Raw genomic sequence first — 25,586 nt, 5'->3', positions numbered from 1 at the left:
TATGAAAGGAGCTATTCACAGGCCACAAATGTTTTTATTGACTCTGAATGTTTATTTTTGGACTTTTAATGGCATATTTTATAATAATAGCTTTTCTGATGATTCTGCTTCTCATGCCTAATTCTGTGAATCGGAATTAATTTTAAATTCAGCTCAAGATCCATGCACTTCCTGGTCTTGGCTTCGCACGGTCTTGGATCTTATCTAACTGGTTTCTTATCAATCAGTTATTATTATGATGACTGTCTTCTTTGTTGTTGCTTTATTTATTTTGACCACGAATGGAAAGATAAGAGAGATAGACAAAAGTTAAGAATTGGCACGCACAGCAGGCCATATAAAATAAAAACGAGACGAGACCGTATGTAAATAAAAACAGACATTATCCAAGTTTTATGGTGGGAAATGTCTCTGAGCCCCCGACCTGATGAAATTTCAGTTGGCAGCGAATAGAGGATCTTATCAGCGCGTAATCCACACCATTCGGCGCTTATCAGAAATTGCAGTCTATATAACCATGACCGATAATAAACCGCCGTCATGATAAACAAAAGGCTTTGTTATTATATATTCTTGTTTTTAATTATTAAAAGTTTTGTTTGCGGTTATATGGGTGAGGTGACCACGAAAGCACTTGCATTAAGATTACATTTATACACTTATGAATCTCATCGGTATATCGAGGGATGGGATTTGGTTGCGGGTTGTGGGTTTTGTGGACCATAACAATAATTTCGAACTCAACAATGACCCCTGGCTGCTGATCATCGTGCGAGGGGTTTTGTTTGTTTGTCAACAGGGGATAACAATGGACGCAGTGGCTCCTGGACTAGCTAGGCGCAGCAGGTTCAAACTTGCAGATAACGGCGAACATGGCCTCGCCGCCCAGGTACTTGGCCAACCATCTGTTTTTGATCACGGCCAGCTTGAGGGTCTCGCAACCAAAGGTAGCATTTAAGTTAGTGTGTAGGGCCCGTCCCATACCCTCGATCACGAGAAGATCAGTCTCATTGGCGGCAATGGCGTCGCACAGCTCTGACGGCAGGGTGCGCATGTCAAGGCAGGGACCTGTCTGTCCATTTGCGTAGACCAGTAGTTGTCCCTTCGACCAGGCCTGCTCCAGCACCTCACATTCCCGCGCGCAGTCATTCAGCAAGGATCTAAGCTCCTCACTGGTCACATCATTAAGAGCGGGTTCACTGTTGGCGCAGAGCAGCACCTTGGTACCTCTTTTCAGGAGTCCTCGAATAAAGGGCAGCACTCCGAGGACCACATCTACTCCACTGTTATCCACAAAGACCACGGCGCACTTGTGGGGTTCGCCCTTAAGTCGATTTAGCCAATTGTCCAGGTTGTCCAACAGCCAAGGACGCTTCTCTATCCGTTCTAAAGCTGAATGAAGTCCAAAATTGCTATCCTGCTCGAGTATATTTGATATGGCCTGGGCACCCCAGTCGAACATGTTACCAGCGAGGACTCCGCGGACTAACTCCGTCCATCTGGCGTCGTCACTTTCAATGGCGTCCAATTCCTGGATACGCTGCTTCAGACGGGCCACCGCCGAGGCATTCTCCAATTTTTTTTGTCTGAGCCAGGGATCTGCGAATCCGTAGCGGCGCAACAGGGTCTCGTTCAGTGTAAGGAGTTCACTGGTGCCCAGGACAACTTTGCCCCTGTTGAGTGGAACGTTCCGCTGGTGCTCATCAAGCTGCTGCAGATAAGCCGCTTTAAACTCCTCCGCACGCTGTGTGGCCGTTTTATCCTCCTCCTGCGACCCGGCCGCCACCTTAGCGAACTTCGCAGCCAAGTCCCGGAAGCAATTAAACCAATAATCCGCCGCCTTTACGTCCGTGTTGAGGTCCAGGGTGTCCGGCTGGTAAACAGCCGGATCCGGCAGCAAACTGCGGCTGTGCATGGCGACGCGGGAAGACGCGAGGCGAGTGACTTTAAGCGCAGAGTTAGTCGCCGTTTTTGTAATTAATTTTGTAATTAATAAGTGCATGTGTGACCAGGGCATTGCAAGTTGCAATCGATAAATTAATGTTTTTAATTTTGTTCAAGCCGCAAACTATCGTACTAAATAATAACGCTGTTAACAAAAGTTCTAAAATACACCATAATTTAAATATAGGTCGTTCAGATAATTTTTTTTATGGATGTGAAAAGTAATTAATTTACTGCGTAACGATTATGGAAAAAAATTGAAAAAACCGTTTAAAAAACAAATGGCTTTTAAAATTGTAAGTCCCCTTGTGTCATACACCGAAATGTGCAAATTTATAATTTGAAGAAAAAATCATAAATGATAAAAAGAAAACCATATTTTAAGCCTTGTAATCGTCTTGGTCTATTAGCATCAAATATTTATATAATTAAATTTAAGCTTTATAACTATCGATATCACTCACGAAAACGAAATTTTTCACGGTCCCTCAAACAATTGTTTAGCAACTGTTGTCATAATTTCTGTTAAAAATCTTAACATCATCATTATGGTCACACCAAAAACATGAAAAATCTGTGTAGCCGCGCCGGTATTTTTTTGGACGGCTTGCTGGTCACTTTAAAAACCTGAAAAATCTATTTAAGCAACCCGCACGCTCTCTTCTTCGAAATTTTTTTGCTACGAGGGTCGCGCGTGAATAAATTATTAATCAAACGAGATTTAAAGTGCTTGTGCAGTGCAAGTGTAAGTAGTTTGTTGACCACTTTTTCGGGATAAAAAAATCAAATTAAACAAATCAAAGTCACCCACACAGCCAAGCAGATGCATACGTGTGCACTTGATACGCATACACAAACACACACACACACAGGCTCGTACGCAACAGAGAGTTGTAGTTGTAGTAGTAGAAAGTGCAGCAGGCGCGGTCTATAATATATACTAATATATATATAATTCGGACATACGGACGTGTAAATAAACCGGGTCGCCCACAATTTAGGGGCGGTACTACGCCCTCCGCCGGAATTGAAATCGGAATCGCGGCAAACGTGTTCAATTTCCGAATCTCCCCTCGCTCGCCCTCTCCTCATCTCTTTCTTCGGTGCGTGCGAGTGTGTGTGTTAGTTAGTGAGCGGCCTGGCCGTGCGTGTGTCTGTTTTTGTTGGTCACTTTAATTCGCCACATACACACACTCTCAAACAAAAAGCAGAAAAAAACTCGCGTTAATCCTGCAACATTTTTTGTTGTTCTCTCCTTACATCCTGCAGCTTCCAGAGATTTTCCCTTTGGGTAAGCGATTTTCAACGAAACTTTTCATCTGTTTTCCCCCATGCACTTACTTATTGGTCTCTTAATGCCAGTGCGTTCGTGAACTTGATTCTGATTGGAGGTCGAGCCAATTAAACCGGTTCGTGTAAATAAAATCCGCTGAAGATTCCTCTTCTTGTTTTTCTGGCTAAATGCAGTTTTCCTGGTTAATACCCGTTACATTTTGGGTTTAATGGGTATATAGTGTTGGCACTTATCAAGTGAATAAATATATTTGTTATCAGTATCAACAGTTCAGCTTATATGTTGTCTGTTTGTTTGATTATCAAGATCTCGAGAGTTGAAGAATTGGAATTTTCAGTTTTGTCAGCCACAATCACAAAGCTCTTTCTTTTAAATATCTTTTTATTTATTTTAGAATTAAAAAAGTAAGGAAACCAAAACGTTTAATTTATAAAACTACTGAAAGCTACTTTTATATATTTCAGCATGGCCTTAATTAGGGGTTATCTCTTCGTCGTAGCACTTAAGTACACCTAATTTTCATGTTTTTTTTCTCCTATCTTAGCATTGCAAATGCATTTCTTTTTATCAGCCGCACTGTGGAACCGACAGCATTAAGGTCGCCGTTTTCCACCTGCAATTAGTGCCCACAGCTAACAATGACAATGGGCCACGTACTTATCGGGCGTACTGTAATGATGATAGTGACCACCGGATCGTCGGGAAATAATGCTCTCTTGGGTCGTGACTTTTCGTTGGGTACAGCCAATGGCAAGACGACACACTGATTGTGGGAAAGATTTCACGGAAACGGCAAAATCCTAAAATTTATTCTGATTGCTATTTTCTTTTGGTGCTTTTTTCGGACAAATTCTTCGAAGTATTACTCATTTCGCCTTATCTACTAGAACTCTTAAATTGTCGTTCAGAATGAAAAGTTATTTATTTGAAAGCTTATTGGATAAGAAAATAAAGCATGTTTACATTTCCTTTTAGGTATTAATTAACATAATACTTTAAACACGATTCCAGTTATCGTAATCTTATTTTAAAGAATTTGTCGCTGAAAACAACTTTTTGATGGAAAGATTTTGTTGAAGGTAATAAGGAATTTAAGGTTTTTTTTAGCTTAACTTTTATCTAGTGTTTATTATTTTTACCATTTCAAAGCATTGATAAAGAAAATTCTAGGTAATGAGTCTGTTTTCAACTTAAAGCTTTCGATTAGGTAGAAGACCCTGAAGGCTTTTCGCTACCGTTCCGCTTGAAGAATACCGATCCACCTTGCACCTTGCTGATGAACCACGCCCACAGTTCTCCCATCTGCCTCCTTCATTATACCAAACCTGACCTCGGTCTTTTGCAGCAGTTGTTGTGTGCAAATGAAGCTATAAAACTGGCCCATGCCACCAATAAACGAAAACTTTTTTGCTGGCCACTCTTAATGGCCAAGAGATCATCTCCCCGTGCTCTTGTTGTGCCACCTTTCCCCCATCCTCGTCCCCAGTTTAGTTTGGAGCACTATGTCCAATGTTATTCATTCCACACTGCCCCTCCTCATCCTCTTGCCTTCTAAAAAATCGAGTCTTAGAGGAGAAAGCCATCAACGCTCCGTAAATTCCCCCGAGCAAACACCGAAACTACAACACTACGAGTACATTTACCTACACACCTGCAACTACAGTTATGGCTGGCAGCGTATAAAGAAGAAGCTGCAGATACATAGATGCTGTACAAGAAAAGATTTCCCCGTAGTAAAGCGGGTTTTACTCTATCGTAATTGTCTAGGATGAAGCTGGGTTTTTATAGCACTGTCATGCGGTTTTTGTTGCGTTTTCGTGTGCCATCCAAGAAGTGATAAAGTCGGACACAGAGATGAAATGACAAAATGCCGGGGTCTTAAATACAGTTTCCTGCTCATGATCGAGTTTTCGATGGAATGGTATGTTGGTATGTCTCTGTGGTCAGGTGTTATTTATAGGCTAAAAATCTGGGTTAAAGAACTCAGCCTGCGTTACGATGTTGTTAATTGAAACATTTTTTATAGAGAATAGAATTCTAACCAAACCTTCTTTTTCGTTGATTTCTTTCTCATTTCCATGATACTTTTTAGTCAAAGAGCCAAAGGCCCTTATAACATTATTATGATTGGCTGGTAACCGATAAAAACTGTTTAATAAAGAAAAATTACAATTTATTATGATAAAAACCACAATATGTCTTAGAATTGCAATGATTGGTGTTTTTATTTTACTCAACTTTATTAAACTTGAGAGTGTTTTAGAGTCCATTAGCTCATGTTCACATTCGTTGTTTTGTGGTCACTTTCTCGACAAAAAAAACACTGGTAGTAGAGCAAAAAATGAAGCGATAGCTGTTGTCATCTTTTATGGTCAGTCTGTTGCAGTTGCCTCTTGCCACTCATGGCAAAATGAAGACAACTCTTCCCCGGTTTTAGTCTCCTGCCTGCCACCAACCTCTCATATCAACCCTCTTTGGGTTTTCGAGCTTGATTGAGTGCAGCAAGTGTCCATCGAGGGCAGTAAACATAGCGTGCTGGGAAGGTGCACGGGAAGAAATACTGGGATCGTATTGAAACCGATTTGTAGATGGGGGAGTATATGAATCAATAGATCTTTCTGATGTATAAACGTTTATTATAACAAATTATCTAATCCTGATCATAGACTAACTTCCAACGTCACAAAGTATGAGCTACTATATCAACTGCGATTAGAAATGAAATTGTTATAAAAAGTAGTTACATTTTGCTGTGTACCACAAACTTGGTGACAGTCAGTGGCCAAGTGCTTAGCCGGCGGCGTCTCGCTTTTCACATTATTAAACGTTAATGAGTTTTTAAGACTTGTTTGCGCATGTGGGCGATACGATGCGATGTGATGCGATGCGATGGCTGAAGAAGATGAAGTGCTCGAGCTGAAGTTGCAGCCTTGAAATTGCAATTGGCCGCCATGGCCAAAAAAAAAAAATACTGGAGAAGGGGAGAAAATGGGTAGAAAACACAGCACAGCAGTTGCAAAACCAACAAGAGTGGAGCCAACTGGAGCTACAATTACAAGCATCATTGGCCTTATTTCTTTTGTTTTTTCTTGCTCGTTTTTCGAGCTGCTGTTTCGAATGTCACAAGGTACACAATTTATATATATATAAATATATACGTTCATATATAGCCCAGCTGACGTAGCTGACTACGATTATTTGCACAGCTTTTGAACTCCACCTGACTCCCTCGCTATTTCCCGCTGTTATTTTTCATCTTTTTTTTTAACGCATTTTCTGGTCTTTTAGTTGCGCTTTCATGGGCTTCCGAAAAAATGATTACGCGGCGTTCAACACCAGAAACGGAATCTATTCCGCCAATTTAGCACTTTTATTTCTATTTCTGGCACTAAAAGCTGGTTAAAAATGTTTATAAGCCAAATGTTAAAGAAATTCTTTTTGTTAACGCTATTATTGTTCTCAAAGCTTCTTAAATGGTATGAATTACATATATTTTAAGGGCTATGAGAAGAAGAAAAGAAAGAAAGTTATTTGAGCAGGAATTTTACGTTTTCTTTTTTTTTTAAATATGCAGAAATTTTATTTTCTTCAAACTTTAAGCCCAGTAGAGAGCAGCTTAAGGTTGCACTCACATAACATGAACCAAACTTTATGAAACCATTGACTACAATACTTTATACATTTTTACCTCCCTCATTTGTTTTTTTCATTTCTTTACAATTTCTGTTTCATATTTTTGGTCCATGAGTTTGCATTTTTTGTCTTTTCTTTTTTTCTCATTCTCTTAAAACTGTTGTCTAATGAAAATGCCTTGATTATTTATGAGCATAAATTAAAAATTAACAGTACGCCGCACACTGCACCCACACAGACGCAATTCAATTATGTTGCATATATTTCATATTGCAATAGCAGCGGGAAATTTATGAGCCATGCCCCCAGGGTCGAACTTGACAAAGCCCGACCGAAACTCGGGCCCAGACCAAAACTCAAATCAAAACCCAAACCCAAGACCAGTCCCCGCTAAAACCTAACCATAACGCTAACCAGCCATGCAGCACCGCCAGTAATGCTAACTTAAAACAACGATGGCCAGTGAAAATTGTCCAGTTTTCACCATATAATTGGTTTATTATCTAGTGATGATGTTAGATACATTGTAGTTAATGGGTTAAATTAAATTATGAAAATGAAATTTGGCCAAAGAAAGTTTATTTTTAAAGCACCCTAAGGTTACAATTAATTTCAAATTTACTAAATTCATTTAAACAAAAATTCAAAACTTAATACAAATCTTAAGTACATTTTAAGGGCTGATATGGCTTGGTTACAATAATGAGCATTGATTTTCTATTTTTACTATTGTGAATTGTCTAACTAATTAAATAAGTGCTTAAAAGTAAACTGAATAGGTTGTATGTCTAACTATTTTAAGTATTAATGTCAACCAGATTGATTCAGAAACTAGCCAAGTTAACAACGCTGAGCAGTCATACCCGCCAGCAACAATAGCTGCATTAACAACAAAGGTCCAATGCAGCAGCCAGCACAGCATATTTACCAAGGTTGGCAACGCAGCTCCGCTGGGTGCAATGCAAAATAGTGGGCGGTTGATGGGTGGGCGGGTTGGTTGCCTGGTGGCCCCATAAATTCTGATCAACTATTAGTGCATGAAAAGTAGCCGGGAAGAATGTTCTGTTATCTAAGGAACTCGCATGCTAGGAATATAGCGATAGCAGAGAGCAAGCTCAACATTGAAACAACATTTACCGAACATAATTTAGCACTCGACAATTTAAGGTTTTCCCAGAACTAAAGTCACCATCTAGCTAATTACTATGTCACCCGGTTAAGCAGCATCGAATGTGGTTACGCAAGGTGTTTTAATTAGTTCAATGGTTCCTTGCCACATTCGTTATTTTCCCCTTTGTTGTCTTATTTCCAATCAATTTGGTCTGAAACCCAATACCATTTGCATAACAGATAAGCTGACAATGGAATGATGAACAGCGGGAGGAACAATGCCAGGTGAAATTAAAGGCCTCTCCCGTAAGATAACTCATCCAAGTCGAATTATTCTGTAAAATTTCATGATTATGAATCACATTCTGGTTATCAAAAGTCTTAAACAAATTTTTTCGTAAAAAAGAATAATTTACGCAAGAAAGAAAGCAGACCATATTTTAAAACCGAATACATACCCAACAAACTGGTCTCAAGTTGAAAATATTATTCAAATATTGTTCACATTTATAAGCTTCTTTTACAGTATTTAATTTGTCTGTTTTCATCTAATTCCCCCAATATGTATATATTGTTGGCCAAATACTTGCCAAATAACTTTATTATTTGCGTACATTTGTTTGGAAACTTTCGTAGACTCGTAGCAAAGAGTTTTCTTGTCCCAGACCCCAACTAAATGCTACCTAACATCTTTGAGCTTGATGAATGTCAGAATTGATGGAGATAAATCTTGCAAAGTTTCATAGTTACCAGGCTTTAATATTTATTGTTAAATATTTTCTTTATAAATTTAAAATCTCTTGTCCAAATTGAAATTTAAGTCTGCAGATGTTGCCCCATTATAATCACAATGCGCAACGATGACTCAGAAATTCTTTGGCATAGTGTGAGTCTGGCACTTTGCATTAGTTTGTTGTGGCGGCGCCCGCTTGAAGATTATGAGGTTGTGTAAGCTCCCTTCTTCCATGAAAATAAAAAAAAAATCCAAGAGAGCAGAAATAAGCAAATGTGTGCCATAGAAATTTGTATTCCATTGTCATGGACACGCATCACATGAAAACGAGGAGCCAAATGGAAATGGGGGAATAAAGTCCGTCACTCACACATATGTTTTTACAACTGTGGCCAAATTAATAGCACTGATGAAGTTTGTCAACTTCCTACGATCTTATCACTTATTAGCTTTTGAAAGGTGTGTTGATTTTCCATATTTATCTATCAAACATCTACCTTAACTCATAAAGTTTATATTATTATGAGTGATATAAATTAATTTACTAAATGCAAATATTGTAAAACACAAATGAATTGCTATCTTATTGACCCAAAGTGTTTATATATGCGGCTGTGGGGACACAATTGTAAGCCGAGAAGAGAGTGTGATAAAAGTGGGACAATGGGGAGAAATAGGGAATTGGAAAAAAATGTGGGATGGGGGAGGGACACCGGCTGCTGGCAAGGAAGGCGATTAAGTCAAGGCAATAATAAGGAAATAACATTTTAATGGGACAAAGGGAGATTGGCCTGTCTGTGAGTGTGTGTGTATGTGTGCGAATGGGAAGGAAGTACTCCGCCAAAAAGAGAGAAGGGATAGTAGGGTGTGCGGATGATTCGAAAAACCGCAAAACAGTCGAATCACGTCCACGCCCCCTTTACGCCCTTCCGCCTCCCATCGCATCTCTTACTTCCGAGTGCGTTCATGCGTGATTGGTTTTTGTGATAAGAATGGGGCTGGGGTTTTTATTCGAAAACTCAGTGACCTGCTTTGATTTAATTTTGTAAAACTAGTTTAACTGATTGAATTGGATTTGCGGATTTGGAATTGAAATGCATTTGAAGTGTGCTATTCATTTTGATTTAGACTTTATATAGAATTTATCGGAATTCTATACCTGAGCTTTATTTAATGCCATTTAAATCCCTCAATATCTAATTTTATATAATGGAATAGTTATTTCATAGTTTAAACCTATCACCTAATGAATAAATTAACCCAATGACGTTTAATAAGACTAAAAATGTATTCTCCTATTCTAATTTGTGATTTATCTCTCTAAAATTAGTTCACCATGTTATAGTGATACCATCGCGTACAAACAAAGTGGTCTAATATTCAAATTTTCCAAACAGTAATTATATTCCCATTTAATTAAGTCAACCTTTCTCAATGCATAATTGGCCTAATCGCATAAACGAAGCTGCTGGGCACAATTAGAGGCAGAACAAAGAGAAACAAAAGCAAATTAATGATGCGGGTCCAAACGTAAACCGGAGGTTTTCCGGGTCCGAGTTCAAGCCCACCCAATGATGATGGTCCAAATAGAATTACCATTGTGCCAAATGTCAAACCTCGAAAAAGTTTTCGTTTGTTCCACTTATTTGTCTACCCTTTATGCGCCGTGGTCCCTCTTTCTTTTTTTTTTTCGTAGCCTGCCTCGTTTTCGTGCAAAGTTTTACAAATTGCAGGAAAGTGGTATAACAAAAAAAAAAACAAACTTTGTTTTAAATAAAAATAAAAAACGCCGCAGAAAAAGAACTCGGTTTCTGTAAATGAGCAATTGCTATGCAAACGCTGGGTCGCTTTAGCATATTTCTGCTTTCTAAACGCCCCCGCACTCTTACTTATCCGCTTCTGCTACATTTAACACAGCGGAATTTTTTTCTCTCTGATACACAGAACATTTTTTATTGAATTTAAAGTAATTTAATGTTAAGATCACAATCTTAATCCTAGCTTTAAAGGGCCAAATGTAATATAATGCAATGATGATTGATGATAACTTTTATATTAAGTTAAAATTTATTTTCTTCTGTGTACACATGCCAAACATTAAGCTCCGATACTTTGTCCTTCTCTATTGCCCACTTTTTCTCTCTTTCTATTTACTTTTAATTAAAATGCGAGTCATGAAACCTTTTTTTTTTTGTTCTTGAGCCAAAAGATTCCACGAGAAGGCGGAGAAAAGACAGAAAAATTAGCGCAAAATCCGTTTTATGAGCCTGGATCAGTTGATGGTTGCAAATGATAATGATGATGATAATGTCCCCCATATCCAGATACATTATTCAGTTGTCAATTTTCGCATTTCGACACATTTCTCTTTGTTTTGGTGACAGGTTTTCCCCTTACTTATTTCCTCGGGTTTCCTCTCGAAAATTCCTATTTAATTCGTTGCCATTTATTTTCTCTTTGGTCGTCGGAAAAAATCTCATCTTCAAGCAATTTTTATGGCTTTGACCATTTCTATTGATTGATGCGCCTATCAAAGGCCAATGAAATAAATTACTTTTGTTTTTTAATAAAATGTATTTACTTAATTCGGTTTGCATTGCAATTATTTGATTAATTAAATGGGTTAAATTTAGAGCCTGTAATATAAACGACAACGGCAAACAAATAAAGTATTTAAGCAGCTGAAAGTGTGGTTTTTGTTCTTTTTCACAAATACACCATTTTAAATGTTTTATACATATGCCAAATTTTGTTTAAAACCTGTTGTTTTTCACATTAGTTTGTAAAGTTCCCCAGACAGTACCCCTTTGTCGCGCCCCTTTTGGGGACTCTTTTAATTGCTATTCCCATATCGCCGAGCACGACTGGATTTTATCAGCGGTGAAGGCTGCCAAACAGTGGTGCCTCTCTAACTGAAACCAAATAAAGCTGAAAAGCTACTTTGACTGATAATAACATTCATTATAATACAAGACAAATTAATAATTTCCTACAATTTTATTCCAAGAACTTACTTGTATTTCAAATTTGGGAACTGAGACAGTATCTTAAAGAAATGCTCGGAAGAAGGGGAAAAATTAGCATTTTATTAGCTGAAATTGCGAGGCGTTGCCATCGTCATCGTTGTCGACGAAAACGTCTTAGTTCATTAACCTGCCGGACGGACTTGGCATCGCATTTGTTTTTATGACTTCAAAAGCCGGGCGGGATTGTGGATTGTGGAACCTGAGTGTGTATATGAGTGGGGCGTATTTATAGCGCTAATTTGTATCATTCTGCCGGGCTTACCGCTTCCCTGCATGCCAACATGAAACAGAAATAAATTTTATTTGTGTGCAATATAAATTACGCGCCTTTCACATCAGGGCAGCTCCACGGAGTTCCAGAGTTCCAGAACTCCCGAACTCTCCGACATTTCTGGCAGTGGGCCACAGATCATTAAAGTGCCAAGAAGTGCAGGGACTTCTGCCCCGCCAGACACCTACAAACAAGTATTATCCCCGCCAAAATCCAAAAAAAAAACAAGAAACACTCTGAAAATTTATGTGCAATTTTTATTTCAGTTTTGGCGCGACTTGTTATTGTTGTTGAAATGTACGCCAAGACGAGTGTACTTAATTATACCAAATATTTTCCCTGCCCAAGTTAAAGTGGCATGATTTATATATGGGGAGCATGCTGGAGCATTGAGATGATGAATTTATGTGTGGAACCTGTTTTGTGGGATATGCAAATGCCTATAAGTCATGTGGTAGCATTCGAAATGCCTCTCTATTTTTCAAAGTGTTATTTTCAGAGGTGTTGCAGGCTGCTGTTGGGAGATTTCCTTAGCAGTAACTTAGATATTCTCTTTATTTCTTGTCTAAAAGTTATGATGATAAAATCTTTAACTGAGAACTCTATAGAACATTGATTTTCCTAGACAAACGCCTTTTATGAATCCTCATACATTTTCCTACACTTCATTTAGAAATCTAAGAAAACTTGTTTCCTTGTTAAATTCCGATTGTCCACATGCAAATCTATGAAAATCGCGACCAGTTGGGTACCAAACCCAATGCAAAACCAGTCTGGTGTCAAATGGTCATCGGCTGGACAGGCAACTACACTCTTAATTGTACAATTTCATTAATTGCATTTAATTGCCAACGTTTTCCAAATTGTTTTCACTGTGCGGCTTTTGTTTTCATTTTCCTGTTACTGGTAAGCAAACCAGTACGTTTTTTGTTTTGCACTCTTAATTGCATTTTGTGTTACAATTTCATTTTGTAAGCGTTGTCACAATAGTTGTTGCCCTCGTTTATTGGCTTTGTTGCTCTTTTGATTGTTTCCCTTTTTAGTTTTGTTTTTCCTTCTTTATTTTTTGTCACCGCCGGGACGTGACCTTCGCCAACCCAGCCGCTATTCCATTAATAAATTACTATGAAGTGATTGGCCAGCATGCACAGATTTTGCCTCACGAGAGTACCAACAAATTAATGTGACTGGCAGACCACAAAAGTCTGTTTCAAACAGTTTCGATCTGTTAACATTATGCAGCTATCTCCACCTTCACATCGCTTCCGCCTCGTGTTTGAGAAGTTCTTGTAAAAGCTGACACAGATTTTCATCAAATTAATTGCTGTGCGCTTTTTTAAGTGCGCGCGCCACACACTCAACAAGCGTGCTAAGTGTTTTTGGGCACAAGTGCAGATGAAACACGCTTACAAGCTCATCTACAGTATCAGAAAATAAATTGTACAAAGATTAACTAATTTTAAATTAAGTTTTAAGTGCTGTTATTTTAAGTTTTTAAGAAGAATTAAGATTTATTTCACCAAAAAGTACTTAGAAATGGATTTATTTGACTGAAATTGTCAATTTTGATCATATTTAAATAATTTACTTTTAAATTTTAAATATATTTATCAGAGTACCCTAAACATTCTTAAATGTTCCCAAATTTATAAAGAAACTTCGACCTATTTAGAATATGTTTCGCCAAAGTTATTTAACTCGGTTACGAGAGTTGGCCAACATGAAATGAAAAGTTTTGGCAAATTAAAAACGCCTGAAAGGCCAAACTTTTGAAAATTGCGAGCAACTACTGTACATAGATGATGATGGCACGCCCCTTAGCGCCCGCCAACGCCTTATCAGTGGTAATAAACACACAGCGCAGCTTGAAAAGCTTTCAGCAGGCGCCATTCTCCTACTCATTGCCCCCAAACCCATCCACTCTTCTGGCCCTTGTAAAAAAATGTTTGCTTCCGCTTTGTGTTGGCCCCGTCCAAGATTGTATTCAAAAAGGACCAAGAAGGAAGAAAAAAGTGTATATAGGGAAAATGGGAAAGAGGAGAGCACTGGAATATTTCAATTTATGGCAGTTTGACAGTTTTTCAATGTTACGTGCTGTGAATTTTTCGCGCTCTGCTGAGCTCGCCCGCCGCGCTCTATTTTAATTAATATTCCGGAAAATTAAATTACGACAAAAATTGGAGCTGTCGTAGTGCAGTAGAGCCAAGGCAAAACTTGACAAACATTCAATCCTTATCGGTAGTAGCCACCCACCCACGTATAGAAAATTTGAAAAAGAAAAAATTTAGGCAGAAATCAGCACTCAAGTTCACAGAAGCCGGCAACCATTGAAGTCGATTGTCGTACATAAATCATCAATTGCTGACAGCACTTCGACTGAACAGTGAGTCGAGAGTTTCCAGCAAATTGTTACTCAAGACTGTGGAACTTCACTAAACTATCTGCGATTTTCACTGCAATTTCAGCAAAAAGTTTGCTTATTGTTTTTAGGAGACTTTGTGTGAAAGAAATCTTGAGATTTTTAGTAGGGAAACTCTTTAATTTGATGATGCTGAAATGAGGAGCAAATCGAGACATTTTTACAACACATTTTAACACCTATCAAAATAACAAATCTCTTTTATTAGCCCTGTCATGTTTGAAAAAACAAAATTGCTTACAGCTTTCTTAATTGAAAGAACCAACTATTTTGGCAATTGATATACAACAAAATGTCAAAGTTAAATTAATTTATTGCATGTCGCTCAATGTGAGAAAATACTGTGATTGTGTTTGCTCTCAGTTGTTGATTTTCCTAACTATTTGCCAGTCTCTTGGAGTTTCAATTGCCTTGGATGGCATTATAATCAAGTTAATTATAATTGAATATGGTTATCAGATAATAATTCAATTAATTCTTGAGCAAAATGTGATGGCAAAGTGTGATTAATAATGATTAATTTTGATTGGAATTTCTCATATATATACTTTTGCCAGCCTACTGAAATTTATGAAAAAATATTTGTCTTTCGTTCGCTGTTTTCAGCAGTTAAACTGATTACCTGTCAATTAGCAGTTCACAAAGCGTAACATCGACAGGGTAGTAGTAGTAGGTACCCCTATCCATTGCAATTCCATTTTGGACATGTGTGCGTGGATAATTGAATTCCAACATTTTACCAAAGCAATTATGCTCTTTTCATGCAGAACTTTGAAATTGTGAAATGTATTCATTTGACATAATTGTAATTGAATTGTCTATAGTGGAATATCCATGCAAATGAGTGGCAGTGGCAGTGGCATAAACAACCGTGAAACAGAGCTCTTACAATTTGATTAATTTAAATGCGATAAAAACCTGCTGAATCCGAAAGCTTTGAATGCCCTTTTTGTTAGCCGCATGAAGGTGGTTTTTTTATACCCTTGGACTGCTGATGTAATAGTTATTCTAAACTTTTTTTGTGGGTCACCTTTTGCCGCACGTAATAAATTGTGGAAGTTTGTTTTTCAGTTTCATTTATCAAATATGAGGAATCACATTCGGTTGCCATAAAGTTTTCAGGGTATTAAAAAAACTTCGCGGAATGACCTTTCAATTGTATATTTTTGTTGAAATCTGTCCTGAATTATTAATCATTTTAAATGCACTCGCATTTTTATCAAGCATTGGTTTTTTTTATGAATTTTTCTTCTTTTCAACGGAACTTTATCAAGAAAATGTCAAGAAATGTTGGATAATTATGGAAAACTGGAATTTATATTTCACATTTCCTTGTTATCAAATGTATTATTGATGGACCCCCGACATGGTTGAAAGGGCTCTCCAGTGAGCGCCACTGAAGTTTGCCTCTTTTGGGGTCTTGTACATGCAACTGCATATTTAAACAGAGTGTTACCTCGATGCCCAAACCCAAAAGGCACCCACTTCTGGAACTGCATCCACATCTGCTAGTGCGCCTCCAGGCAGGCATGCAGGCAGCCTTGCCCAAGTGGCAGTGGTGTGGTGTGCGTGTGCTCGTAGCACAATGTCGGATGGATGGTGGGAAACTGGTTTTTCCGACTACGATCTCCCAGACCCGTAGTCTTGTCTAGTTTGCCGCTCAACGAGGTTGACGTCGCATGCCTTATGAATGATTCAAAGGCACGTTATGTGCACAAAAAACAGAAAGATGCAGAAAAAACTCAATTGGAATGAGTATCGAAGTTTTGTATACTCTAACCGAAGGTGACCTATAAATGGTTTGGCAAATTACACGTCTTAAGCTGATCTCAGCGTCTATCTAAAGATCAGATTATAGATCTTTGAGTAACCTAAAATCATTCATTCATTTTTCCACTGCTAAACTTGTTTTAAAAATAGTCAATACCCCTTAAAAAGAGTATGGCTTAAGCCAGAAAAGCCCCGGCAAAAATACCGTTAAGAGTTGTTGCGCTTTTGGCCAGTGCTCCACAGCTCCTCTAGCCCCCTCTGTCACTCCATCTTGCTAGCTCCTCTCCCTTTCTCTCTGACAGCTTGTTTGGCGTTTGGCGTGAGTTGCTGGATCTGATGCTGCTTGTCTTATTGTTTTTGCCTGCGACTATGACCTTTGTCAATGGAATTTTTGGCCAAAACGGCATTTGGAGAGAGAGAAATAAAACTGTTTTTTTTTTCTTCACTCCTTTGCTTTGCTGCTTATACTTGCCTTTGGCATTTGGTGGGACAACGGGCTACAGATTTCGCGGTGGGATCCAAAAAAAAAAAAGACAGATCCAAGCCGGAAAAGAGGTATTGAAAGTTAAGCTTTGATGCGATTTATCGATGCAGGAGTTTCGCAATTTGCATGGAAAATGTTTGCGTTGTTTTCCCATACGGACTCAAATGGCGCACCAATGAAAATATCAATAAAAATCAAATTTATTTAGCTGTTTGCTTCAGTTGGAATTCTATTTCCTGCAAAAATATGTTTTGCTTTCAGAAAAATTTAATTTGCTTCTAAGGGAAACTCATGCCATTCTGTTTGGAGATAGAATTTCATTTATATTTTAGAGATTTTGGGCTAGCTTTTTCCATAGTAAACTTGGTTTACTCAGTAAAACAACTAAAAGATAACCTAACCTATATTGAGAACAAACTCATAACCTTTATTTCATGGTAGGGATGCTCTTTCTAATTAATTATCTTTATCAAAACTAATTTCTAACATATGCGGCTGTCCAAAATGGTGAAAAAATTGCTCAGCAAATAGCAAACGAAATGAATACACAACACTAAAATAAATTGAGATCAATTATCTGTATATCTATTTGGTAACAAAAAGCGTTTATATGATTATCGGCGTATAAAAATAAATCACGGCAACCGATATGAAATCATAACTTTCATTTCTATTTCCACAGCTATTCGTTATTATAGCAATGTGATTTATCATGATGTTAATTGTTTTCTTTTTTCCCTTTCTTTGCAGTTTAATAATAAAACGAAGGTCGTCATTTTTCAAAGGCAAAGTAGGAAAAGTGTTGGCTTAAAACTAGAAGCTGTGGTCCGGGAATGAGTCCGCGGCGAAACTGGACCTTGGCAAAAGGATGCGGCAATAGAAACTCTTAGGCGGAGTCAAAAGGTCAAACCGAAGGCTAGCATGAGCGAGAGTGCAAGGGAGACACATAGACAGACAGCTAGAGAGAGGGTGACGACGACGACGAGACGAGAGGAGCTCCCATATGTGCCAACATTAACTACAACAACAACAAAATTAATAACATTTCACGCTTGAGGGAGCGATAAAAGTCTGATAACGATTGATAAACAACCAACCACAAAATACAGCAACATAAACGTTTTAAACATAAGACAAAACACATCAACATATCGTCAACTATATAAATATAAAAACAGGGTACTAACTAACATGATCGCCCCGCACTAAACCAAGATATTAGTTCCACATCTTCAAAATATATACAACACCCCCAAATCGCCAAAATTCGCAGTTAACCAAGGACTATATAGCAAACTAACGATAGTTAACAGATATTCAAACAATCATGACTTTCTCCACATTCACACGCAAAATGCGCGGGCGCATGCGCTCGAATACCTGCCGGATCGTCCTGCTCACCTCGCTTGTCTGGGTGATCTTTGACTTTGTCCTGATTGCCCGCTATTCGGATTGCATTGGCAAGGATGGATGGCGCTGCAAGAGATCCGGGGAGTATGACGTGGAGGTGGGTTTAATATTTGAAGCTTCGACATCCTTAACTTACTGATTAATCAAATGGTTGTATCACTTAGCTACCCAATGCCGAACGCCTGGTGGATGACAATCAGTTGGTGGACGATAATGAGATAAATACAGAGAAATCCCTGGATGGTGAATCTGGAGGAGCTATAATCATGGGTCAAGGTTTTGCGCCGGGTGGGATTTCCATGACCTATCCCAGTGTGGTGCTAAAGAAGTGGTTCCTGGCGCCCTCTGTGCAGGAAGCCAAGGGCAAGCCGGGCGAGATGGGCAAGCCGGTTAAGATACCAGCTGACATGAAGGATCTCATGAAGGAGAAATTCAAGGAGAACCAGTTTAATCTGTTGGCCAGTGACATGATCTCGTTGAATCGCTCACTGACTGATGTGCGACATGAAGGGTGAGGGTTATTTTATCCTTTCACATTGTTAAACTGGTTTTTAACATTTTCCTCCGTTTTAGTTGTCGCCGCAAACATTATGCCTCCAAGCTACCCACCACTTCCATTGTGATAGTTTTCCATAACGAAGCCTGGACGACCCTGCTGCGAACAGTATGGAGCGTTATCAATCGGTCGCCTCGTGCTCTGCTCAAGGAGATTATTCTGGTGGATGATGCCAGTGAAAGGGGTAAGTTGGGGTGGTCCTTGAAGGTGTATAATTAACAGAATAATCTGTCTTTACAATGTGCTATCATTATTATATAACATCTCATCTTACAGACTTCCTTGGCAAGCAATTGGAGGAGTATGTAGCCAAGCTGCCCGTAAAGACGTTTGTACTGCGCACAGAGAAACGTTCGGGATTGATCCGGGCCCGTCTCCTTGGAGCCGAGCATGTAAGTGGTGAGGTTATTACCTTCCTGGATGCCCATTGTGAATGCACGGAAGGCTGGCTTGAGCCTCTCCTGGCGCGAATCGTGCAGAATCGTCGAACGGTTGTGTGTCCCATTATTGATGTGATTTCCGATGAGACATTCGAGTATATAACAGCCTCGGATTCCACGTGGGGTGGTTTCAACTGGAAGCTGAACTTCAGATGGTGAGTGACGAGTAGTGTCCAGGGTCAGAGTAATCCTTTTATAATACTACTCTTTAATCCGCTTAAGGTATCGAGTACCATCACGAGAAATGGCGCGCAGGAATAACGACAGAACGGCACCGCTCCGGACTCCGACCATGGCTGGTGGACTGTTCTCCATCGATAAGGATTACTTTTATGAGATTGGTTCCTATGACGAGGGCATGGACATTTGGGGCGGCGAGAATCTGGAGATGTCGTTCCGTGTAAGGCAATATCAAAGCATTTTCCAGATAGCTTTTCTCTCGTTTTTTCTTTTTTTTGTTTTGTTCCAACTTTTTTTCCTTAGCTGCCAAGCCAAGCTGCAGATTAAATTCAGAACTTGCATAAATTTAAGAATTTCGAAATATTTTTTTTTTAACTTTTGTTAATGAAACATTTAATTTAAGTCTTTAAATTTGAGCTAAAACAACGAAACAAATTTATTTCTACTCACATAAAAAAAAAAAAACACAAAAACCATTACAACAATCATCGATGATAACCCGCAGATTTGGCAGTGCGGAGGCATTTTAGAAATAATACCCTGCTCCCACGTGGGTCACGTGTTCCGTGACAAATCGCCGTACACCTTCCCCGGCGGTGTGGCCAAAATTGTGCTACACAATGCCGCACGAGTGGCCGAAGTTTGGCTGGACGAGTGGCGTGATTTCTATTATTCGATGAGCACAGGTTCGCAAAAACAAAAAACAAACAAACAAATCAACCAACAAATCAACAAATTAAACAGTCAAATAACATTTCCAACCACAAGTCGATTTTAAATTGCGTGCATCTAACTCCTAACTTTAAGAATTACTTTGTTAACTATTCGTAATTGGCTTTAAAACGCTAACAGACAGAAAGAAACCAAAAAACCTATCGAAAAGATTCCCACTAAAACACTAACACACACTCACAAACACAACATTAAATCAAGCTGATATGTTTTTTTGGAGCATAAAACTAATCAATAGCTAATGATTTCGTGTAACTACTACATATATATATCCAAAAAAAAAAAACTATATATAATTAGCTATCCTTAAATATGTCATGTAACTCAGAGAGCTCCCCCAAATCGATGACCGAAATCACATCAAGCTTTCCTTCTTATAACCGCACTCTGGCATAACCTAATTAGTATGTTTCCTTTTATGATTTCCACAAATGAAAATTCTTCTTGATGTTCCTTCAACTTCTCAGTTTTTCCTTTGCTCATGCTCATGCTCATCATGATCTCTCTCATGAATTAAGAATCATCTCAAGAATCAAGCTCAGCTAACTAAGATTTGATAACCATGTTGCTAATACTAAACATAGGTATATTAACGTATACAATTATAATCCAGTTTATCCAGTAATAACGAGTTGATAACCTAAGCTAAACATAACTTACATACACTTAACTTGTTGCTTATTAATTATGCTTTAAGTATCTGACCAATTGGTAATTAATTTTAATATTCCGTTTATTACCCTAAGTTGTAACTAATATTTAATATTTTCTTAGATCTTTTTTTTGTGTTCTGGTTGTCTTGAGGGTTGGGTGTGGTTTGATAAGCACTTCGCAGGTGTTGATACTGGTAGTTTAATAGTTAATATACTTATGAAATACTTCAGTAATTAATTAACTTAATTAAATCAAAGCAAAGACAGAAAATCTCCTTTTTCTAAACTCCCTACGAAGTGCTTATAATTCCCAAACTTAACATTGACTTTAAGGGACCGTTCCTTCTTGTTTTCTTCTGGAAATTTGTGAACTTCAAGACACCTTCCTACTCATTTGAAATGTCTTAGGGCTTGAGGTGCAGAAAAGCTAGGCTTGGCTTAAACTGCTCTTTAACAACAATTTCTATTTATTATATATCTTTGTGTATATCTTTCTCGTCCACTCTTTGACCAACAAAATGCTCGATTGTACTGCTCGATTGTAAAATTGAAAAAATTACAACCACAAAAACACACATAAAAATATCCCCAAATGAAAAACCAACCCGAAATCCAACCAATCAGGTGTGGATGTGCGGCGGTGTGCTCGAGATCGCGCCCTGCTCCCGTGTGGGTCACGTGTTCCGCAAGTCTACGCCGTACACATTCCCCGGCGGCACCACGGAGATAGTCAATCACAATAATGCCCGTCTGGTCGAGGTTTGGCTGGACGACTGGAAAGAGTTCTACTACAGTTTTTATCCAGGTTAACAAAAAAAAAAAACTACAAAAAAAATCCACAAAAAAATATTTTAAAGAAAACCAAAAACCAACAAAACAAAACAACAGAATGCTCCTCCACTTTCTCTCTCATGCTCACGTTCTTTCTCCACTCTCTAATTTTCTATTGTCTGTCTCTTAAATAGTGTTTTGTTTCGTATAATATATCTCTGCATAATACTATATAATATATATATCTCGAGCGCAAGCAGCACGCCCTGCATTATGCAATGTCTATCTATATACACACATAATGAATATTTATATCAATATTTATGATTTATGGCATGGCCGTGACCGAAATCCAAATCCAAATCCAAAAAAAAAAAATAAATAAAAAATAGCAAACCTCCGATCAATCAACTGAATCCAACCACGAAATTTTTGCCTTTCTTCACCTCTTATCTTTGATTTGCAAAATGTTTTTTGTTTTTTTGGTTCCCAGTTTCCCATTAATTGTTCTCAGTGTTTTTTGTGTCATTTTTAAGTTCCGTTTTGGTTTTGTTTTTGTCCCCTCCACCCCCCTATAAACACACACCCGTTGTTTGTCATTGTCCTCTGTGAGTCCCCATCTCCAAACTATATTTTAAGGAATTATTCACAAAGGTTTAAATATTTAAATAAAAATCAGTGGGAATGGTTAGAAACTTCCTTGAAACCCAGTTTTTGTTTATTTTAGCTTACCTACACATAATTTAACTCAAAGTAAACTTATATTGGTGATGTATTTTTGTTTAAGCTTTTATTTAGTACCACAAGCTGCCTAATATATGTTTAAATGCTTAAGACACTTGTAGATACCATTATTGGCATTGCTTTTTGCAAGAAATGTAGTTGTAAAGCTTTTAATTCTTGTACTGCATATATGTATTTTTTTTATGAATTGCATGATTTTGGTGGACTAACTAACTATACACCAAGAATATTTGCGGTTTAATAACTTAATTTACCTTTCATCACCCGCACAAATTCTGTTGTAATTATTATATACCATCACAAACGCATTTTTAACTTGCCTTTCTAACAAACACACACACCTAGATTCTAATACACAAAACACTCGTCAGCATATATGTTTTATGTTTTTACATACCCGAATATCCTTATTAACCTATTTTATTTCCTCATTGCAATTTCTTCAAAAAATCTTTAGGGGCTCGCAAAGCTTCCGCTGGCGATGTCAGCGATCGTAAGGCTCTGCGTGATCGTCTCAAATGCAAGAGTTTCCGCTGGTACTTGGAGAATGTTTACCCCGAGAGCTTAATGCCATTGGATTACTACTATCTGGGAGAGGTGAGTTGAAAATTCGTAATAAGATTGTAAATCCTTTACTCATATTTAACCTATTAACAGATCCGCAATGCGGAAACGGAAACCTGCCTGGACACGATGGGCAGAAAGTATAACGAGAAGGTGGGCATCAGCTATTGCCATGGCTTGGGTGGCAATCAGGTGTTCGCCTACACCAAGCGGCAGCAGATCATGTCCGATGATCTGTGCCTGGATGCATCCAGCTCCAATGGCCCCGTTAATATGGTGCGTTGCCACAACATGGGCGGCAATCAAGAGTGGGTCTACGATGCGGAGGTAATTAAATCATCTTCAAAATATCTACAAAATTGCCTCATCTTTATTTCTTTTACAGGAGAAGTGGATCCGCCACACGAATACAGGTCAGTGCTTACAGCGTGCCACACGGGACGATGCCAACACGCCGCTGTTGCGTCCCTGCAGCTACGGAAAGGGCCAACAGTGGCTGATGGAGTCGAAGTTCAAGTGGCAGGCTCACTAGCTAGATCGCAAAGGCGGTACACCCGACTACAACTAAACTCAACGGATCCTACTAACTATATTACTGAGAACTTCCAATTTATGTTTAATCCATGCTGGCTCTTGTTTTTGACGTTTACTTAGGCCTAAGTTCGTTCGGATCTAAGTTCTCTCTCTATGCAAATATGTATCTCTCTGTCTCTGTGTGCGTGAGTGTGTTTCAGCAGCCGGAAAAGTCTACCGGCGGCAGGATGTCTTCCCAAAAATCTTGATACGCGTGTGTGAGTGCGTGAGAGTCAGTACTAAAAACTTAGATTTATCTGTTTACATGATATGCATGTATATGTATGTGTTTATATAGGCAGGCAATTCTACGATTTATCTAGGTATATATATATATATATATTTGTAATGTAAATTTACATTAGCTTCGACCAAGTACCAATAAATTGGCATTTAACTGACGTTTTGTGCTTCACAGAATATAATTTTAAAAAGTACATAAATTAAAATCAAAGCAAATGCAGGCCAAGCAATTTGCCACAAGTGTGTCATAGCAGAAAATAATTTAACCTATTAATATACCGCAGTGATGAAGAAGGTTCTAATCTCTCCTCATCTGAAAACCCTAAGCACATGACATTCCTAGCTAGAATTGTACTTGAAGAAATCCACACTTCTTGATCTTGATTATTTGTATTTAAATTTTTAAGTCACTTTATGGGTTGTTTTTTTCCGTGCACTTTTCCCTGCTCCCACACTTTAGGCTATAACAAATATCAGAAAATCTGTTGCTTTGTACCAAAATAACGCGCTCTTCATATCACAAACAAGAAATTACACGAAAATGCTTCTAAAACCATAATCATTATACAATGGAAAAATATATAAAATGAAATTTCTAAAAAAAAATTGCACGCATATCATAAATACAGTGTAAAAATATTTATAAACTTCATTCAAAAGAGAACTAAACGATGAGAGAAAATAATGTAAATACGATTAATGTAGCTATTAAAAATATACATCTAAATAAAATATTTATGTAGTACCTATATGATATACATATACATATGCAAAGCAAGCAAAACTGTACTATAAATTGCATTTAGTTTTAGGTTTAAACGTTAAGTTCTAAATTAAATTTAGATTTAGTCAAAGTTTTGCATAACATTCAACAATAGCTCTCGGACTAACTAAATATTGCTCAAAATTTAAGAACCCAACTTTCTCAGCTATTGTGTAAATATTTCGAAAAGTATTTCAATCAAAAGAATGAATGAATGATGATAACCTGACTAAGAACGATATTCCACAGACGACCCTTGACAGTAACAGCAGAAAACCGATAAGAGACACAGGCCAAGTAAAACTTTTTAGCTAAATTTATTTTTAAAACAGACGATTGTATGAAGAAAACCCATAGTTATAGTGAAACGATATATACATATGTCAAAATAGCAACTATTTTAACTGGTGACGGTGCAATTTTTAATTAAAATTTAATAAAATAACATGAAACAGGAAAACGAATCCAATCAAGCAACAAACACAGGCAGGTCTATATCCTCTCCCGAAAACAATCCTATAAACTAGTGTTTATCTACGCTGTGTAACTGCTATATATTGGCCTACACTGCAACAATATAGCTGCCTATATGTTTTAAATTGTTGATTTATATATTTAGCTAAATATAGGTTTCTCCATTCTCAATTGTAAAATCTCTCAAAACAAAAATAGAATGATAACACAAAACTGAATGTAAGCCAACATTTTATGAATTTTTCATTTAGTTATTATTTTTGTTTGTTTAGAGACTTTTTAAATTTTATAAATAAAAAAGATGACAATTTAAGAGAAAAATCTACAAAATTCTGTTTAATTTTTGCGGCAATATCAATAAGCTGAGAATTTGTCATGGAAGACATTATCTGTGCATTGGTAATTCATTGAGTTCAGATTGTTTCTAGTACGCAGTGCTTGCTGGTGTACTTGGTAATTGTGGCTACTTTAACATGGTTTATTAAAAAACTGAACAAACTTGCGCTTTCTTCAACTACGAATCAATAATATCACAAGAATGCACGATTCATGTATTGTTATCAAAACGGATTTTTCTTATCAATATCAGTTGAGTAGAATATCAAAACCAATGAATCGTTATGAAAACTGAATGCGAATGATAAGAAACCATTTAGCTCTACAAGCTTAAGGCGTTCTAAGATTCCATTAGATCACAGATGTTGATATCAGAAACGTAGATAACAGTTTATATGAATTAAATCCACGTTTTTATATACTTTAAATATGGAACATTCATTGCCCGCCTTTTATCACTTCA

At 37.8% G+C, this 25,586-nt stretch overlaps 2 protein-coding genes across 5 annotated transcripts; one reads left to right on the top strand and one right to left on the bottom strand.

The window, feature by feature from the left end:
* Nucleotides 1-556: 556 nt before the first annotated feature.
* LOC108102686 (4'-phosphopantetheine phosphatase) lies at nt 557-2,038 on the bottom strand. Its single transcript, XM_017207826.2, has one exon. The coding sequence runs from the start codon at nt 2,015-2,017 to the stop codon at nt 830-832; it is 1,188 nt and encodes a 395-aa protein (XP_017063315.2). The 5' UTR covers nt 2,018-2,038; the 3' UTR covers nt 557-829.
* A 525-nt stretch (nt 2,039-2,563) lies between these two features.
* LOC108102567 (polypeptide N-acetylgalactosaminyltransferase 5) lies at nt 2,564-23,732 on the top strand. 4 transcript variants are annotated; one of them, XM_017207646.2, is made up of 11 exons: nt 2,564-2,689; nt 3,214-3,235; nt 17,435-18,191; nt 18,259-18,605; nt 18,668-18,834; nt 18,927-19,245; nt 19,313-19,490; nt 21,280-21,460; nt 22,628-22,767; nt 22,828-23,061; nt 23,120-23,732. In XM_017207646.2, the coding sequence occupies exons 3-11, from the start codon at nt 18,012-18,014 to the stop codon at nt 23,264-23,266; spliced, it is 1,893 nt and encodes a 630-aa protein (XP_017063135.1). In that variant the 5' UTR covers nt 2,564-2,689; nt 3,214-3,235; nt 17,435-18,011; the 3' UTR covers nt 23,267-23,732. The 4 variants fall into 4 exon arrangements, with proteins under 4 accessions (XP_017063135.1, XP_017063134.1, XP_017063136.1 ...); XM_017207645.2 differs by lacking the exon at nt 21,280-21,460 and adding an exon at nt 19,776-19,956; XM_017207647.2 differs by lacking the exons at nt 3,214-3,235; nt 21,280-21,460 and adding an exon at nt 19,776-19,956.
* The last annotated feature ends 1,854 nt before the right edge of the window (nt 23,733-25,586 follow it).

Source organism: Drosophila eugracilis, unplaced genomic scaffold, assembly GCF_018153835.1.
Source record: "Drosophila eugracilis isolate 14026-0451.02 unplaced genomic scaffold, ASM1815383v1 contig_1197, whole genome shotgun sequence".
Lineage (NCBI taxonomy): Eukaryota > Metazoa > Arthropoda > Insecta > Diptera > Drosophilidae > Drosophila > Drosophila eugracilis.
The sequence above is the reverse complement of the archived record's forward strand: the minus strand, read 5'-3'. Positions and strand labels throughout refer to the sequence as shown.

Coding starts and splice junctions, on each gene's coding strand:
- LOC108102686 (XM_017207826.2), bottom strand. CDS start 2,017: ATGCCCTGGTCACACATGCACTTATTAATTACAAAATTAATTACAAAA.
- LOC108102567 (XM_017207647.2), top strand. CDS start 18,012: ATGACTTTCTCCACATTCACACGCAAAATGCGCGGGCGCATGCGCTCG. Junction 18,835..18,926: donor GGATGATGCCAGTGAAAGGG/GTAAGTTGGGGT, acceptor CTCATCTTACAG/ACTTCCTTGGCAAGCAATTG. Junction 19,957..22,627: donor CTATTATTCGATGAGCACAG/GTTCGCAAAAAC, acceptor AAAAATCTTTAG/GGGCTCGCAAAGCTTCCGCT.